This window comes from Oncorhynchus gorbuscha, linkage group LG10 (genome assembly GCF_021184085.1).
Source record: "Oncorhynchus gorbuscha isolate QuinsamMale2020 ecotype Even-year linkage group LG10, OgorEven_v1.0, whole genome shotgun sequence".
Lineage (NCBI taxonomy): Eukaryota > Metazoa > Chordata > Actinopteri > Salmoniformes > Salmonidae > Oncorhynchus > Oncorhynchus gorbuscha.
In genome coordinates, this window is record NC_060182.1 from 21,230,155 (window position 1) to 21,246,237 (window position 16,083).

Below are 16,083 nucleotides of genomic sequence, written 5' to 3' on the forward strand. Positions count from 1 at the left end.
GGACAGAGTCCGAGAGAGATGTCAGCCAGTTAGTCACACTGTGTTACTCAGAAGCAGACATACATCATACACTCCCATTCCCTGGGATCATTTTGGTGTGTGTTTCCCTCTATTTTCTCATCTTCTAACCCTGCCTTTGACTGTTTTTCAGTGGTTCAGAACTGCCTCGACATGCCCCAGTTCCTGTCCCCCAGGCTCATTCCTCAGTATCAGAATGTACTGACTGGAGGAAGGTTGGCTTTCATCCACCCCACTGCTGCCCACTCTGCTCCCCTCTGACCCCCCTCCTGTGTGGCATTCAACCCCTCTATACCTGGTCTGGGTATACCTTTACATTTATATTGACTGTTATAGTTATATTCATAATGTTACATTCATACTATTACTCTTGTTAACAGTGGCCCAGGTCTGCCCAGCCCAGTTAGTCCCGACAGCCCCTCTTACCAATGCAGTTTCCATGTGTGTCCTGTGTGAAGCCCATGGAGCAGCGAGGTTTGGCATTACACCTGAACGAGCCCTCACTGTTCACACACTCAAAGCCTGGCCCACAGTTATGAGTCCCCTGAAAACACTCATCAACATCTGCAAACAGAGACAGGAATAAGCAGGATGCATATTAAATGTAATGTATGGCAAATTATGTAAAAACATGTTTGGTTGGTGATCTATTGTCAGTTTGTAATCAATCTATTGTAATCCCATTAAGTTGCTTAGAAAAGTAAAACTCATATGTTGCAAGCCTATTAGAGTGTAATGTCTACTGTAACCACTGGGTGTCACTGTGTTACTGTGGCTTTGAGACAGCAGCTAGAGCACTCCTAAATTAGCAGATAAATCAATTCACATAGATCTATTTATACACTCTCCTTCCCCTTTAAAGAAAACAATCAACAGTAAAAAGGTTAATTCTCCAACTTCAGAGAGGATCCTAGGAATGTTTCCCCCACCAATCCTCCTCATTACATTAGCACAACAGATACAGCTTCTTATTTCTCCATGATGAATCACCTCCAATGAGCCAGCCTGTCAGACCATAGTTATGTGCATTAGTCTTCCTATTCTCTGGTGCTTGTATCTGTGACAGTAGAGAGCAGTGAGTTCACGCAGAGCAGAGCTCCTTTACAGCTCTTTCACCTGTCTACACTGGGATTCCCCTGATGTCAATCATCCTGACACATCTGCTGTTGTACACAGCCTTGTCACTGCAGAGAAATCACATCTGTCATAAACAGGGCTAAGAGAGTGAACTTCTCTCTCTCTCTCTCTCTCTCTCTCTCTCTCTCTCTTTCTCTCTCTCTCTCTCTCTCTCTCTCTCTCTCTCTCTCTCTCTCTCTCTGTGTGTGTGTGTGTGTGTGTGTGTGTGTGTGTGTGTGTGTGTGTGTGTGTGTGTGTGTGTGTGTGTGTGTGTGTGTGTGTGTGTGTGTGTGTGTGTGTGTGTGTGTGTGTGTGTGTGTGTGTGTGCATGCAGAGAACAAGTGTGTGTGTGTGTGTGTCTTCCTCTGTGCATGAAGCCACATGTACTGTACGTCTGTGAGGCTCTATGATCCCTGTAGGGTCATCATACGGTATGTACCATGTTAAAGCCTCAGCTTGGCCCCTGGGAAGGGCAGGGCTTCAACTAGCACATTAAGACAATCCTGGTCTTGGCACGGCTGGCACAGGACTGAGTGAAGCTCTGACAGACCCAGACATACTGAGACAGAGAGAGACCGCTGTCAGGGACAGGAATAAACGTGTGAGAGATTGGCAGGGTGCTCTGTCGCATTCAAAGCAATACTATAGGAAGGTAATTGGCTCATGACAAATCAAGGAGGGAGCTAGCTCGACAACCTCACAGAGGCGAGGGAGTTCACTCTACCCAAGCAGGGACAGCAATTATTGGATAAGAAATTGGGGAAGACAATCAGCTCATGGAGTAAGCAGTGAGGAGAGAATTTGCTTTGTAAGATGTAGGAGGGGAGGGGACTTCAGTTGATGAGAGGGGAGTTTAATTGATGTGAAGTAATTGGGCAGGGAATTGAAAGAGGAGTAGTAACATAACAACACAGTCTCCATCCCACACTCCAACCAGCCGACAGAAGTGGCAGCAGTTATGAGCACCGTGTTTAAATACTCATTTGGTTGACTCACTGCTGTGCGAGTTTCATTTCCGTTGAAGCCCAGAGCAGCTGTAGTCCCTACTCTAACACCCTCTAACAGAGCAGCTGTAGTCCCTACTCTAACACCCTCTACCAGAGCAGCTGTAGTCCCCACTCTAACACCCTCTACCAGAGAAGCTGTAGTCCCTACTCTAACACCCTCTACCAGAGCAGCTGTAATCCCTACTCTAACACCCTCTACCAGAGCAGCTGTAGTCCCCACTCTAACACCCTCTACCAGAGCAGCTGTAGTCCCTACTCTAACACCCTCTACCAGAGCAGCTGTAGTCCCTACTCTAACACCCTCTACCAGAGCAGCTGTAGTCCCTACTCTAACACCCTCTACCAGAGCAGCTGTAGTCCCTACTCTAACACCCTCTACCAGAGCAGATATAGTCCCTACTCTAACACCCTCTAACAGAGCAGCTGTAGTCCCTACTCTAACACCCTCTACCAGAGCAGCTGTAGTCCCTACTCTAACATCCTCTAACAGAGCAGCTCTAGTGCCTACTATAACACCGTCTACCAGAGCATCTGTAATCCCTACTCTAACACCGTCTACCAGAGCAGCTGTAGTCCCTACTATAACACCGTCTACCAGAGCAGCTGTAATCCCTACTCTAACACCGTCTACCAGAGCAGCTGTAATCCCTACTCTAACAGCCTCTAACAGAGCAGCTGTAGTCCCTACTATAACACCCTCTACCAGAGCAGCTGTAATCCCTACTCTAACACCCTCTACCAGAGCAGCTGTAGTCCCTACTCTAACACCGTCTACCAGAGCAGCTGTAGTCCCTACTATAACACCCTCTACCAGAGCAGCTGTAATCCCTACTCTAACACCCTCTACCAGAGCAGCTGTAGTCCCTACTCTAACACCCTCTAACAGAGCAGCTGTAGTCCCTACTCTAACACCCTCTACCAGAGCAGCTGTAGTCACTACTCTAACACCCTCTACCAGAGCAGCTGTAGTCCCTACTCTAACACCCACTAACAGAGCAGCTGTAGTCCCTACTCTAACATCCTCTACCAGAGCAGCTGTAGTCCCTACTCTAACATCCTCTACCAGAGCAGCTGTAGTCCCTACTCTAACATCCTCTACCAGAGCAGCTGTAGTCCCTACTCTAACACCCTCTAACAGAGCAGCTCTAGTCCCTACTCTAACACCCACTAACAGAGCAGCTGTAGTCCCTACTCTAACACCGTCTACCAGAGCAGCTGTAGTCCCTACTCTAACACCCACTAACAGAGCAGCTGTAGTCCCTACTCTAACACCCACTAACAGAGCAGCTGTAGTCCCTACTCTAACATCCTCTACCAGAGCAGCTGTAGTCCCTACTCTAACACCCACTAACAGAGCAGCTGTAGTCCCTACTCTAACACCGTCTACCAGAGCAGCTGTAGTCCCTACTCTAACATCCTCTAACAGAGCAGCTCTAGTCCCTACTATAACACCGTCTACCAGAGCAGCTGTAGTCCCTACTCTAACACCCTCTACCAGAGCAGCTGTAATCCCTACTCTAACACCGTCTACCAGAGCAGCTGTAATCCCTACTCTAACAGCCTCTAACAGAGCAGCTGTAGTCCCTACTCTAACACCGTCTACCAGAGCAGCTGTAGTCCCTACTCTAACACCCTCTAACAGAGCAGCTGTAGTCCCTACTCTAACACCCTCTACCAGAGCAGCTGTAGTCCCTACTCTAACACCCTCTACCAGAGCAGCTGTAGTCCCTACTCTAACACCCTCTACCAGAGCAGCTGTAGTCCCTACTCTAACACCCACTAACAGAGCAGCTGTAGTCCCTACTCTAACACCCTCTACCAGAGCAGCTGTAGTCCCTACTCTAACACCCTCTAACAGAGCAGCTGTAGTGCCTACTCTAACACCCTCTACCAGAGCAGCTGTAGTCCCTACTCTAACACCCTCTAATAGAGCAGCTGTAGTCCCTACTCTAACACCCTCTACCAGAGCAGCTGTAGTCCCTACTCTAACACCCTCTAACAGAGCAGCTGTAGTCCCTACTCTAACACCCTCTACGAGAGCAGCTGTAGTCCCTACTCTAACACCCTCTACCAGAGCAGCTGTAGTCCCTACTCTAACACCCTCTAACAGAGCAGCTGTAGTCCCTACTCTAACACCCTCTAACAGAGCAGCTGTAGTCCCTACTCTAACATCCTCTACCAGAGCAGCTGTAGTCCCTACTCTAACACTCTCTACCAGAGCAGCTCTAGTCCCTACTCTAACACCCTCTACCAGAGCAGCTGTAGTCCCTACTCTAACACCCTCTACCAGAGCAGCTCTAGTCCCTACTCTAACACCCTCTACCAGAGCAGCTGTAGTCCCTACTCTAACACCCTCTACCAGAGCAGCTGTAGTCCCTACTCTAACACCCTCTACCAGAGCAGCTGTAGTCCCTACTCTAACACCCTTTACCAGAGCAGCTGTAGTCCCTACTCTAACACCCTCTAACAGAGCAGCTGTAGTCCCTACTCTAACACCCTCTACCAGAGCAGCTGTAGTCCCTACTCTAACACCCTCTACCAGAGCAGCTGTAGTCCCCACTCTAACATCCTCTACCAGAGCAGCTGTAGTGCCTACTCTAACACCCTCTACCAGAGCAGCTGTAGTCCCTACTCTAACACCCACTAACAGAGCAGCTGTAGTCCCTACTCTAACATCCTCTACCAGAGCAGCTGAGACCCATCTCTCTCTCCATTTCCTTCCAGTGGTCAACAACAGGACAACTTGCTCATCTCATAGCTCTATCTCAGAGCACACTGGCTGTGGATAAGAGCCCACAGTTAGTGTATTCTGCCAAGTGTGGGCAATGGAAATAATGATGAAGGCTGTGAGGTTTCTTTTTGGGTTGGAGCATTGTACATTCTCCACCGACATAAACACAAGTCAAGTGAGATTTTCGTAGCAGGCAAAACCTAATGCTAATATCTTGTTTGTAATCATATTCAGCATCAAATAGACTTGTTCGTGTGGCCAGTTAAAAAATGGTGTCATTACTGTACTGTAGCTTACATGAAGCATGGTTCAAGATCTAATTGGCAGCTCCCAATCTCTGACTCGTAGTCACTCCCATGGGTGGCAACTGTGATTGTTTAGTTTTACAATGTGCTTTTTTCACATTGTGAAAGGTCAAATGAATACACACCAGTTGTTGTGTTGCTACTAGTTACAACTATACATGGGTCTACTGGAGAGTGAATGATTTGGGTGTTGTACAGTTTGCAGCTAGTGTTCTGTCTCCATACCTTCACAGACGTCGTTGTTGATCTGGTAACCCAGAGAACAGGTGATCTGACACACAAAACTACCAGCCGTGTTCACACATCTCTCATTCATCTGACAGGGATGAGTGGACATCAAACACTCATTGATATCTGTGTGAAAGGAGAGAGAGGTGGAGAGAAACCAAGGTGGAGAGAGAACCAAGAGAGACAACGAGAGAGACACCGAGAGAGAAACCAAGACAGACACCGAGAGAGAAACCAAGAGTGAAACCAAGGGTGAAACCGAGAGACACCGAGAGAGACACAGAGAGAGAAACCAAGACAGACACCGAGAGAGAAACCAAGAAACCAAGACAGACACAGAGAGAGAAACCAAGGGTGAAACCGAGAGAGACACAGAGAGAGACACAGAGAGAGACACCGAGAGAGACACCAAGAGACACCGAGAAAGACACCAAGGGTGAAACCAAGAGAGACACCAAGAGAGACACCGAGAGAGACACCGAGAGAGACACCAAGAGTGAAACCAAGGGTGAAACCGAGAGAGACACCGAGAGAGACACCAAGACAGACACCGAGAGAGAAACCAAGACAGACACCGAGAGAGAAAACAAGAGAGACACCAAGAGAGACACCAAGGATGAAACCAAGAGTGAAACCGAGAGAGACACCAAGAGAGACACCAAGGGTGAAACCGAGAGAGACACAGAGAGAGATACCAAGGGAGACACCAAGAGAGAAACCAATACAGACACCGAGAGAGACACCGAGAGAGATACCAAGGGAGACACCAAGACAGACATCGAGAGAGAAACCAAGAGTGTAGGAGGGGAGATACAAAAGCAAAAAGAGAGAATGAAAGCATGAGACAAGATGGAGAGAGAGGGGAATGGGATGGAAAGGGTACATCAGAGTAAGTGAGAAATAGAGGGGGAAAGTAAACACATTGGAATACCCTAGTCGCCCCTAGTCCTGTTAAATTCATGGTGTAACACAGGGGCAGTCCCAAATAGATTAAAGCAGCCTGGCTTCCACAGAGGGAAGGGATTGGGGGCACAGCCACAGGGTGTAAGTCTCACACAATGAGAGATCTGTCAAAACACTGCACCACCATGTCACAACAGAACAATCCACTGCCACCAAGCAGGAAGTCTCAGTCTGCTAGAAGCGATGGCTTATCCCTTCAATATGAAATCCGAGCAATCTCTAACAAGGGTGGCGTAACATATGCTTTTCTACAAGATTACTTCAACAGATACAGTAGCTCACTAATCAGCTTCATGGTAACAACCATACAATCCCATATTGTCTCAACTAGTAGACGTGTGTGGCGTGTAGTACTGTAGGGACAGTGTGAGATCACAAAGATAGAAACACATTTAATCACATAGTGGAGCCTGCCTCCAAGTATAAAGCTCTGTTAGTCTGCAGCCTGGTGTCTTCGCCTCCAATGTCACTGTGAGAAAGGGAATTAGTCCTCTGGTCAGCAATGTGCATGCATGCTCTGTCCACCTGAGGACCTTTCAATGTCACTGTGAGAAAGGGAATTAGTCCTCTGGTCAGCAATGTGCATGCATGCTCTGTCCACCTGAGGACCTTTCAATGTCACTGTGAGAAAGGGAATTAGTCCTCTGGTCAGCAATGTGCATGCATGCTCTGCCCACCTGAGGACCTTTCAAGGTCATTACATGTGTTTGAGGAGTGTAAAATCCACTTGTCACTTAAATATGGATTGATTGCTTTCATTTTACTCTGGTGACTCAATTCTTGCTTGTTTCATTAGTGTGTTCCCGTTAATGTAATGACCTGTTAGTGTGTTCCCGTTAATGTAATGACTGGGGAAACCTTTGTAATGACCTGTTAGTGTGTTCCCATTAATGTAATGACCTGTTAGTGTGTTCCCATTAATGTAATGACCTGTTAGTGTGTTACCGTTAATGTAATGACCTGTTAGTGTGTTCCCGTTAATGTAATGACCTGTTAGTGTGTTCCCGTTAATGTAATGACCTGTTAGTGTGTTCCCGTTAATGTAATGACCTGTTAGTGTGTTCCCGTTAATGTAATGACCTGTTAGTGTGTTCCCGTTAATGTAATGACCAGGGAAACCTTTGTAATGACCTGTTAGTGTGTTACCGTTAATGTAATGACCAGGGAAACCTTTGTAATGACCTGTTAGTGTGTTACCGTTAATGTAATGACCTGTTAGTGTGTTCCCGTTAATGTAATGACCTGTTAGTGTGTTCCCGTTAATGTAATGACCAGGGAAACCTTTGTAATGACCTGTTAGTGTGTTCCCGTTAATGTAATGACCAGGGAAACCTTTGTAATGACCTGTTAGTGTGTTACCGTTAATGTAATGACCTGTTAGTGTGTTCCTGTTAATGTAATGACCTGTTAGTGTGTTCCCGTTAATGTAATGACCAGGGAAACCTTTGTAATGACCTGTTAGTGTGTTACCGTTAATGTAATGACCTGTTAGTGTGTTCCCGTTAATGTAATGACCAGGGAAACCTTTGTAATGACCTGTTAGTGTGTTACCGTTAATGTAATGACAGGGGAAACCTTTGTAATGACCTGTTAGTGTGTTACCGTTAATGTAATGACCAGGGAAACCTTTGTAATGACCTGTTAGTGTGTTACCGTTAATGTAATGACCAGGAAACCTTTGTAATGACCTGTTAGTGTGTTACCGTTAATGTAATGACCAGGGAAACCTTTGTAATGACCTGTTAGTGTGTTACCGTTAATGTAATGACCAGGGAAACCTTTGTAATGACCTGTTAGTGTGTTACCGTTAATGTAATGACAGGGGAAACCTTTGTAATGACCTGTTAGTGTGTTACCGTTAATGTAATGACCAGGGAAACCTTTGTAATGACCTGTTAGTGTGTTACCGTTAATGTAATGACCAGGGAAACCTTTGTAATGACCTGTTAGTGTGTTACCGTTAATGTAATGACCAGGGAAACCTTTGTAATGACCTGTTAGTGTGTTACCGTTAATGTAATGACCAGGGAAACCTTTGTAATGACCTGCCAAACACGCTCTGGTAATGACTGAGATGGGCTCAATGGAATACATAGGCATTCTGTTGCCTCTATAAAAACACAAACGTTTCGTCTGGGATTTAACGCATCGTCTCGGCAGTTACATCACAAGAAAGAGAAGAAAGATAACTTTATTTTTCTGGGTGTTGATGTTTGTGCAATTGAAAAAAAGGTATGTTTTAATAAAGTTTAAATGTTTACAAATTAGATGCGCTGAAATAAAAGCATCTTTCCAAACAGGAAAACTGGGATGATAGTGATATTATGTCTGATCTCACATCACAGTTTACTGGTCACACACATGGTTAGCAGATGTTATTGGTCACATACACATGGTTAGCAGATGTTATTGGTCACATACACATGGTTAGCAGATGTTATTGGTCACATACACATGGTTAGCAGATGTTATTGGTCACATACACATGGTTAGCAGATGTTATTGGTCACATACACATGGTTAGCAGATGTTACTGGTCACATACACATGGTTAGCAGATGTTATTGGTCACATACGCATGGTTAGCAGATGTTATTGGTCACATACACATGGTTAGCAGATGTTATTGGTCACTTACACATGGTTAGCAGATGTTATTGGTCACATACACATGGTTAGCAGATGTTATTGGTCACATACACATGGTTAGCAGATGTTATTGGTCACATACACATGGTTAGCAGATGTTATTGGTCACATACACATGGTTAGCAGATGTTATTGGTCACATACACATGGTTAGCAGATGTTATTGGTCACATACACATGGTTAGCAGATGTTATTGGTCACATACACATGGTTAGCAGATGTTATTGGTCACATACACATGGTTAGCAGATGTTATTGGTCACATACACATGGTTAGCAGATGTTATTGGTCACATACACATGGTTAGCAGATGTTATTGGTCACATACACATGGTTAGCAGATGTTATTGGTCACATACACATGGTTAGCAGATGTTATTGGTCACATACACATGGTTAGCAGATGTTATTGGTCACATATACATGGTTAGCAGATGTTATTGGTCACATACACATGGTTAGCAGATGTTATTGGTCACATTCACATGGTTAGCAGATGTTATTGGTCACATACACATGGTTAGCAGATGTTATTGGTCACATACACATGGTTAGCAGATGTTATTGGTCACATACACATGGTTAGCAGATGTTACTGGTCACATACACATGGTTAGCAGATGTTATTGGTCACATACGCATGGTTAGCAGATGTTATTGGTCACATACACATGGTTAGCAGATGTTATTGGTCACATACACATGGTTAGCAGATGTTATTGGTCACATACACATGGTTAGCAGATGTTATTGGTCACATACACATGGTTAGCAGATGTTATTGGTCACACACATGATTAACAGATGTTATTGGTCACACACATGATTAACAGATGTTATTGGTCACATACACATGGTTAGCAGATGTTATTGGTCACATTCACATGATTAACAGATGTTATTGGTCACATTCACATGGTTAGCAGATGTTATTGGTCACATTCACATGGTTAGCAGATGTTATTGGTCACATTCACATGGTTAGCAGATGTTATTGGTCACATACACATGATTAACAGATGTTATTGGTCACATTCACATGATTAACAGATGTTATTGGTCACATTCACATGGTTAGCAGATGTTATTGCGAGTGTCGCGAAATGCTTGTGCATCTAGTTCCGACAGTGTAGTAATATCTAACATGTAATCTAACAATTCCACAAAAACGACCTAATATACACAAATTTAAGTAATGGGATGAAATAAGAATGTATACATATATATATATATGGATGAGTAATGACCGAGCAGCATAGGCAAGATGCAATAGATGGTATAAATGTACAGTATATACATAAGAGATGAGTAATGACCGAGCAGCATAGGCAAGATGCAATAGATGGTATAAATGTACAGTATATACATATGAGATGAGTAATGACCGAGCAGCATAGGCAAGATGCAATAGATGGTATAAATGTACAGTATATACATATGAGATGAGAAAGGCAATATATGTAAATATTATTAAAGTGACTAGTGATCCATTTATTAAAGTGGACAATAATTTCAAGTCAGTATGTAGGCAGCAGCCTCTCTGTGTTAGTAATGGCTCTATAGCAGTCTGATTGTCTTGAGATAGAAGCTGTTTTTCAGTCTCTCGGTACCAGCTTTAATGCATCTTCTGGATGATAGCAGGGTGAACAGGCAGTGGCTGTTGTCCTTGATGATATTTTTGGCCTTCCTGTGACATCTGGTGCTGTAGGTGTCCTGGAAGACAGGTAGTTTGCCCCCGGTGATGCGTTAGGCAGACCTCACTACCCTCTGGAGAGCCTTACGGTTATGGGCGGTGCAGTTGCCATACAAGGGCGGTGATACTGCCTGACAGGATGCTCTCGATAATGCATCTGTAAAAGCTTGTGAGGTTTTAGGTAACAAAACAAATTTCCTCAGCCTCCTGAGGTTGAAGAGGCGCTATTGCGCCTTCTTCACCATGCTGTCTCTGTGGGTGGACCATTTCAGTTTCTCTGTGATGTGTACGCCGAGGAACTTAAAACTTTCCACCTTCTCCACTACTGTCCCGTCGATGTGGATAGGGGGGTGCTCCCTCTGCTGTTTCCTGAAGTCCACGATCATCTCCTTTGTTTTGTTGACGTTGAGTGAGAGGTTGTTTTCCTGACACCACACTCCAAGGGCCCTCACCTCCTCCCTGTAGGCCGTCTCGTCGTTGTTGGTAATCAAGCCTACTACTGTTGTGTAGTCCGCAAACTTGATGATTGAGTTGGAGGCGTGCGTGGCCACACAGTCATGGATGAACAGGGAGTACAGGAGGTTGCTATGTATGCACCCTTGTGGGGCCCCAGTGTTGAGGATCAGCGAAGTGGGGATGTTGTTCCCTACCCTCACCACCTGGGGGCGTCCGGTCAGGATGTCCAGGACCCAGTTGCACAGGGAGGGGTTGAGACCCAGGGCCTCAAGCTTAATGATGAGCTTGGAGGGTACTATGGTGTTGAATGCTGAGCTGTAGTCAATGAACAACATTCTTACATAGGTGTAATCTAGAGCCAAGAGTTGTGATTTTAAATTGCATGGGTATCCTTCTTGACACACTTGTTGAATCAGGCAAGAGAACATGATAACAATGGTAATTAATAATTAGCGAGGCAGTAGAGCGCAGGTAGGCCTAGAGACAAGTTTTTGGTGGTTGCAGCCCACTCCTTTATATTAATGTATTATTGTATACAAATACACCCAGTGTATATGCAAATAAGGCACATTTAATTTTAAAGTCACATGAGGTTGGTGGCACCTAATTGGGGAGGATGGGTTTATGGTAATGAAGGGGGCAGGATGAGTAGAATGGTATCAAATACATCAAACACAAACATATAATTTGTTTTCCAACAGGACAATGACTCAACACACCTCCAGGTTGTGTAAGGGCTATTTGACCAAGAAGGAGAGTGATGGAGTGCTGCATCAGATGACTTGGCCTCCACAATCACCCGACCTCAAACCAATTGAGATGGTTTGGGATGAGTTGGACCGCAGAGTGAAAGAAAAGCACCCAACAAGTGCTCAGAACTCCTTCAAGACTGTTGGAAAAGCATTCCTCATGAAGCTGGTTGAGAGAATGCCAAGAGTGAGCAAAGCTGTCATCAAGGCAAAGGGTGGCTTATTTTAAGAATCTCAAATATGAAATATATTTTGATTTGTTTAACACTTTTTTGGTTATTACATGATTCCATATGTGTTATTTCATAGTTTTGATATCTTCACTATTACTCTACAATGTAGAAAATACTCAAAATAAATAAAAACCCTGGAATGAGTAGATGTGTCCAAAGTTGTGACTGGTAAGGTATATATGAGTGCATTATAAGAAAAAAAGTGACATTTGACAAAACATTTAACACCGGAATTCCATTCATTATGTCCGTGCCAATTCAATGTTTTTTTGAGCTATAATTCAGTCAATATTTTCATTCATTGTCCAACTGTTGCATTTATTAGAATAGCTTTAAACAATTACGATGACCGTGTCTAATCTGGTACACAGAGAGCAGCTCTACTCTGCTCCAGGGGCACTGGGGGGAGACTGAGGAGAGACTGGAGTCAGTGACAGCCATTCAGAGACTCTGCACGACTGGAACTGCTGAAATACTGAGCTGGTGTGTGTGTGCGTGTGTTTCTCTTTTCTTACCTTCACAGGATTGTCCGTCAGCCATCAGAGAGAATCCAGGGAAACATGAGCAGCCAGGTCTACCAGCCACTGAGGAGCACTGTTGCATACAGAGGCCATTTCCTGCTCAGAGGGTCACAACACAGCTCAACATCACACCAAAACACACCACAACACAACAGTAGTCAAGGTGACATACGTCACAGGGGGCCAGCCCTATGTGTGTGTTATATAACCTCTGTATGATTTACTGTATCCCTGTGTACTCATTTCCTGTTTCCACTTTGACCCCTGACCTGTTCGGATTGTATTTCCTCCTGCGTCCCAATGGAACGGGATCCCCACCCTGGAATTATGGAGCCAAACACACACACCCTGAGGAGACCCCCACTAACATACTATACTGGACTACATGGGGATGGCTGGATACTTCGCAATACACACAGGAGCTTTGTGGCCTTTGATGCAATCTTAAAACTTGTATGTGACATTTAGAAGTACAATGGGTCAAACATAACTAAAATGGACAAAGGCAGTTCAAGTATTTAACTGAAGGAGGAAACATCTGTCATGCGAAGGAATGTGACATGAATTATACTAGAAGGGTGCATGACTGAAAATGTTCTAGGCTTTGTGCTCTTTTAGGGTACTAATGGGTGTCTTCATTTACCGTTCTATTCCGTACCAAATATTCTGTTCCACTATGGTTCCTCTAATGCTGTCGCGCCATCATAATGGGACTCCTTCCACACACTGATTCCAGACATGCATTTGGATTCTTCTATCAAGACCAATGACTGATTTTAAGGTATGAAAACACAGTTCATGTGGTCTGCCAGGTCTACAGTAGATAGGCACCACTCTGGCCTACTGTCAGGTTCTACCCACCCTCACAGGGGTTAACAGAGGTTGGAGTAGTGGAGGTAGCCTCAACCTCTGGCCTGTCATCCTCTCTCAACTTGTTCTCTTCATCCACCGTCTCTGTGAAAACAGAAGTAAACTCATCACGGAAAGTACTAATTAAACAGTATAATCAACAAACCGCCCAGTCATCCTGTCTTGGTGGTTAAAGAGAGAGCTGTGAAATGCCTTCAATTTATCCACAGATATGAGGCTAGGCGGCAACAGGGCACAGATGAAAGTTCCCTTAGAGACAGAGAGTTGAGGCACGACAGGAAAAGGCTTGGCCCGCAGACAAACCTGTGTTTTTATCAGCCTGCAGACTCACTGCACCTTTCTGTAAAGTAGGTCTCACATTAGATTCCTGTTGAGACAGGCTTGTGCTGGTGAAAGCCCCATTCGATAAATGTATGGCACACTTACAGTAGCCTAGAGTAGGTTGTAAATACCTGAACATACTGTATTTACTAGTCTAAATGTATGAAGGCTACTGAAGGCTACTGAACTGTGAAGAAAGGCTTTATCAAAACAGTATGAGATCTGGGGGCCTCCCGGGTGGCACAGCGGTCTATGGCACTGATCAGTGCTAGAGGTGTCACTACAGATCCGGGTTCCATCCAAAGGCTGTGTCGCAGCCGGCCGCGACCGGGAGACATATGAGGAGGCGCACAATTGGCCCAGCGTCGTCCGGGTTAGGGAGGGTTTGGCCAGCTGGGATGTCCTTGTCCCATCACGCTCTAGCGACTCCTTGTGGCGGCCGGGCGCATGCACGCTGGCCCCGGTCGCCAGCTGTACAGGGTTTCCTCTGACACATTGGTGCGGCTCTTGACCTTCACTTCTCCTAAGTCCGCACGGGAGTCGCAGCGATAGGACAAGACTGTAACTACCAATTGGGGATAAAAAGGGGTAAAAAGTACACAAAGAAATTACAATAAAAAATGTAGAAATGAGATCTGAATAACAATTATCAGTCTGAATCAGTAGGCAGGAAGCAAGGAAAATCATATGCTGTCAGAAGTGTGGACAAATATGGACAGATAGAGTCTGGCAGGAGTCTGAAAACACAGAAGGCTGTTAATCATACTGTTGAGAGAGTGGCTGTGAAGAATGGTTCGGCACAAAGGTACTACACTCTGGAATCAGTCATCCTTCACTGGTTTTATGTAGTTAAACATAACTGTTCTATACTTTAGTTATTAACCTGGGAGCCAATCTGTTTTCATCCAACTTGTCATCGTATTGCCAATTAAGGCTACTGTGTGCTGTTATTCAAGGCCCAAACAGACAGGCAACCAGGCTAATAGCTATGTGGTCTTGCACATACAGTATTGTGGTGTGCTGTACAGTACAGTGCATGGTCTGACATACTCTAACAACCTAAGAGTAGCTTTCCTTTACCTGGCACACAGCTGACCGCCTCCTTCTGCAGTACATAGCCAGGGTAGCAGGCACACCTGAAGGAGCCAGGGGTGTTGATACACCTGTGGTGGCATAGTGTTCCCTGGTAAACCTGGCACTCATCTACATCCTCCATCTCAGGAGGGCCCTCCACCGTGTTCTCCCTCTCCTGCTCCTCCTCCTCCCCGATGGAGAAGGCCTCTTTAGGGAACGGACTGTCTGACACTACAGGACAAGGAAAGAGGGATGTCACTAATAGCCTAACCTTTATGTTGTACAGTATAATAGAGTCAAGTAAAGCAGAAGGTAACCAAGGCAGTGCAAGAGAATAACAGATCTGGAACTGTATCTTATTTCTTAAAACTGCATTGTTGGTTAAGGGATGGTAAGTAAGCTTTTCATTGCAAGGTCTACACCTGGTCTACACCTGGTCTACACCGGCGCATGTGACAAATAAAATTTGATTTGATTTTTATCTCTCATAGAGAGGTCTATAGTAGTTCCCATCCTCACTCTGGCAGGGCAGTGAGGTGCACAAAGTGGGGAGATTCCACTACAAAGCCTCTCTTTTGTTTAACTCTGTGCCTTTCTTTGACAGGACAGTGGTGTGTGTAGTGTGTTGTTAGGACAGTGGTGTGTGTAGTGTGTTGGCAGGGCAGTGGTGTGTGTTGTTAGGACAGTGGTGTGTGTAGTGTGTTGGCAGGACAGTGGTGTGTGTAGTGTGTTGGCAGGGCAGTGGTGTGTGTTGTTAGGACAGTGGTGTGTGTAGTGTGTTGGCAGGGCAGTGGTGTGTGTTGTTAGGACAGTGGTGTGTGTAGTGTGTTGGCAGGACAGTGGTGTGTGTAGTGTGTTGGCAGGACAGTGGTGTGTGTAGTGTGTTGGCAGGGCAGTGGTGTGTGTTGTTAGGACAGTGGTGTGTGTAGTGTGTTGGCAGGGCAGTGGTGTGTGTTGTTAGGACAGTGGTGTGTGTAGTGTGTTGGCAGGGCAGTGGTGTGTGTAGTGTGTTGGCAGGACAGTGGTGTGTGTAGTGTGTTGGCAGGACAGTGGTGTGTGTAGTGTGTTGGCAGGACAGTGGTGTGTGTAGTGTGTTGGCAGGACAGTGGTGTGTGTAGTGTGTTGGCAGAACAGCGGCATATGTATT

The 16,083-nt window shown here is 45.2% G+C and overlaps 1 protein-coding gene across 2 annotated transcripts in view; it reads right to left on the bottom strand.

Moving 5' to 3' along the window:
- Positions 1–16,083, bottom strand: part of LOC124045674 (fibulin-2-like) — a 51,910-nt gene that overhangs the window by 5,737 nt on the left and 30,090 nt on the right. Inside the window, exons 6-10 of one of the 2 annotated variants that reach the window (XM_046365170.1) lie at positions 14,943–15,167; positions 13,533–13,625; positions 12,666–12,767; positions 5,403–5,531; positions 445–582 (exon numbers count right to left, since the gene is read on the bottom strand). In XM_046365170.1, coding sequence (XP_046221126.1) covers positions 445–582; positions 5,403–5,531; positions 12,666–12,767; positions 13,533–13,625; positions 14,943–15,167 — 687 coding nt within the window. The remainder of the gene's footprint in view (positions 1–444; positions 583–5,402; positions 5,532–12,665; positions 12,768–13,532; positions 13,626–14,942; positions 15,168–16,083) is intronic. The other variant, XM_046365171.1, reaches the window with a different exon arrangement.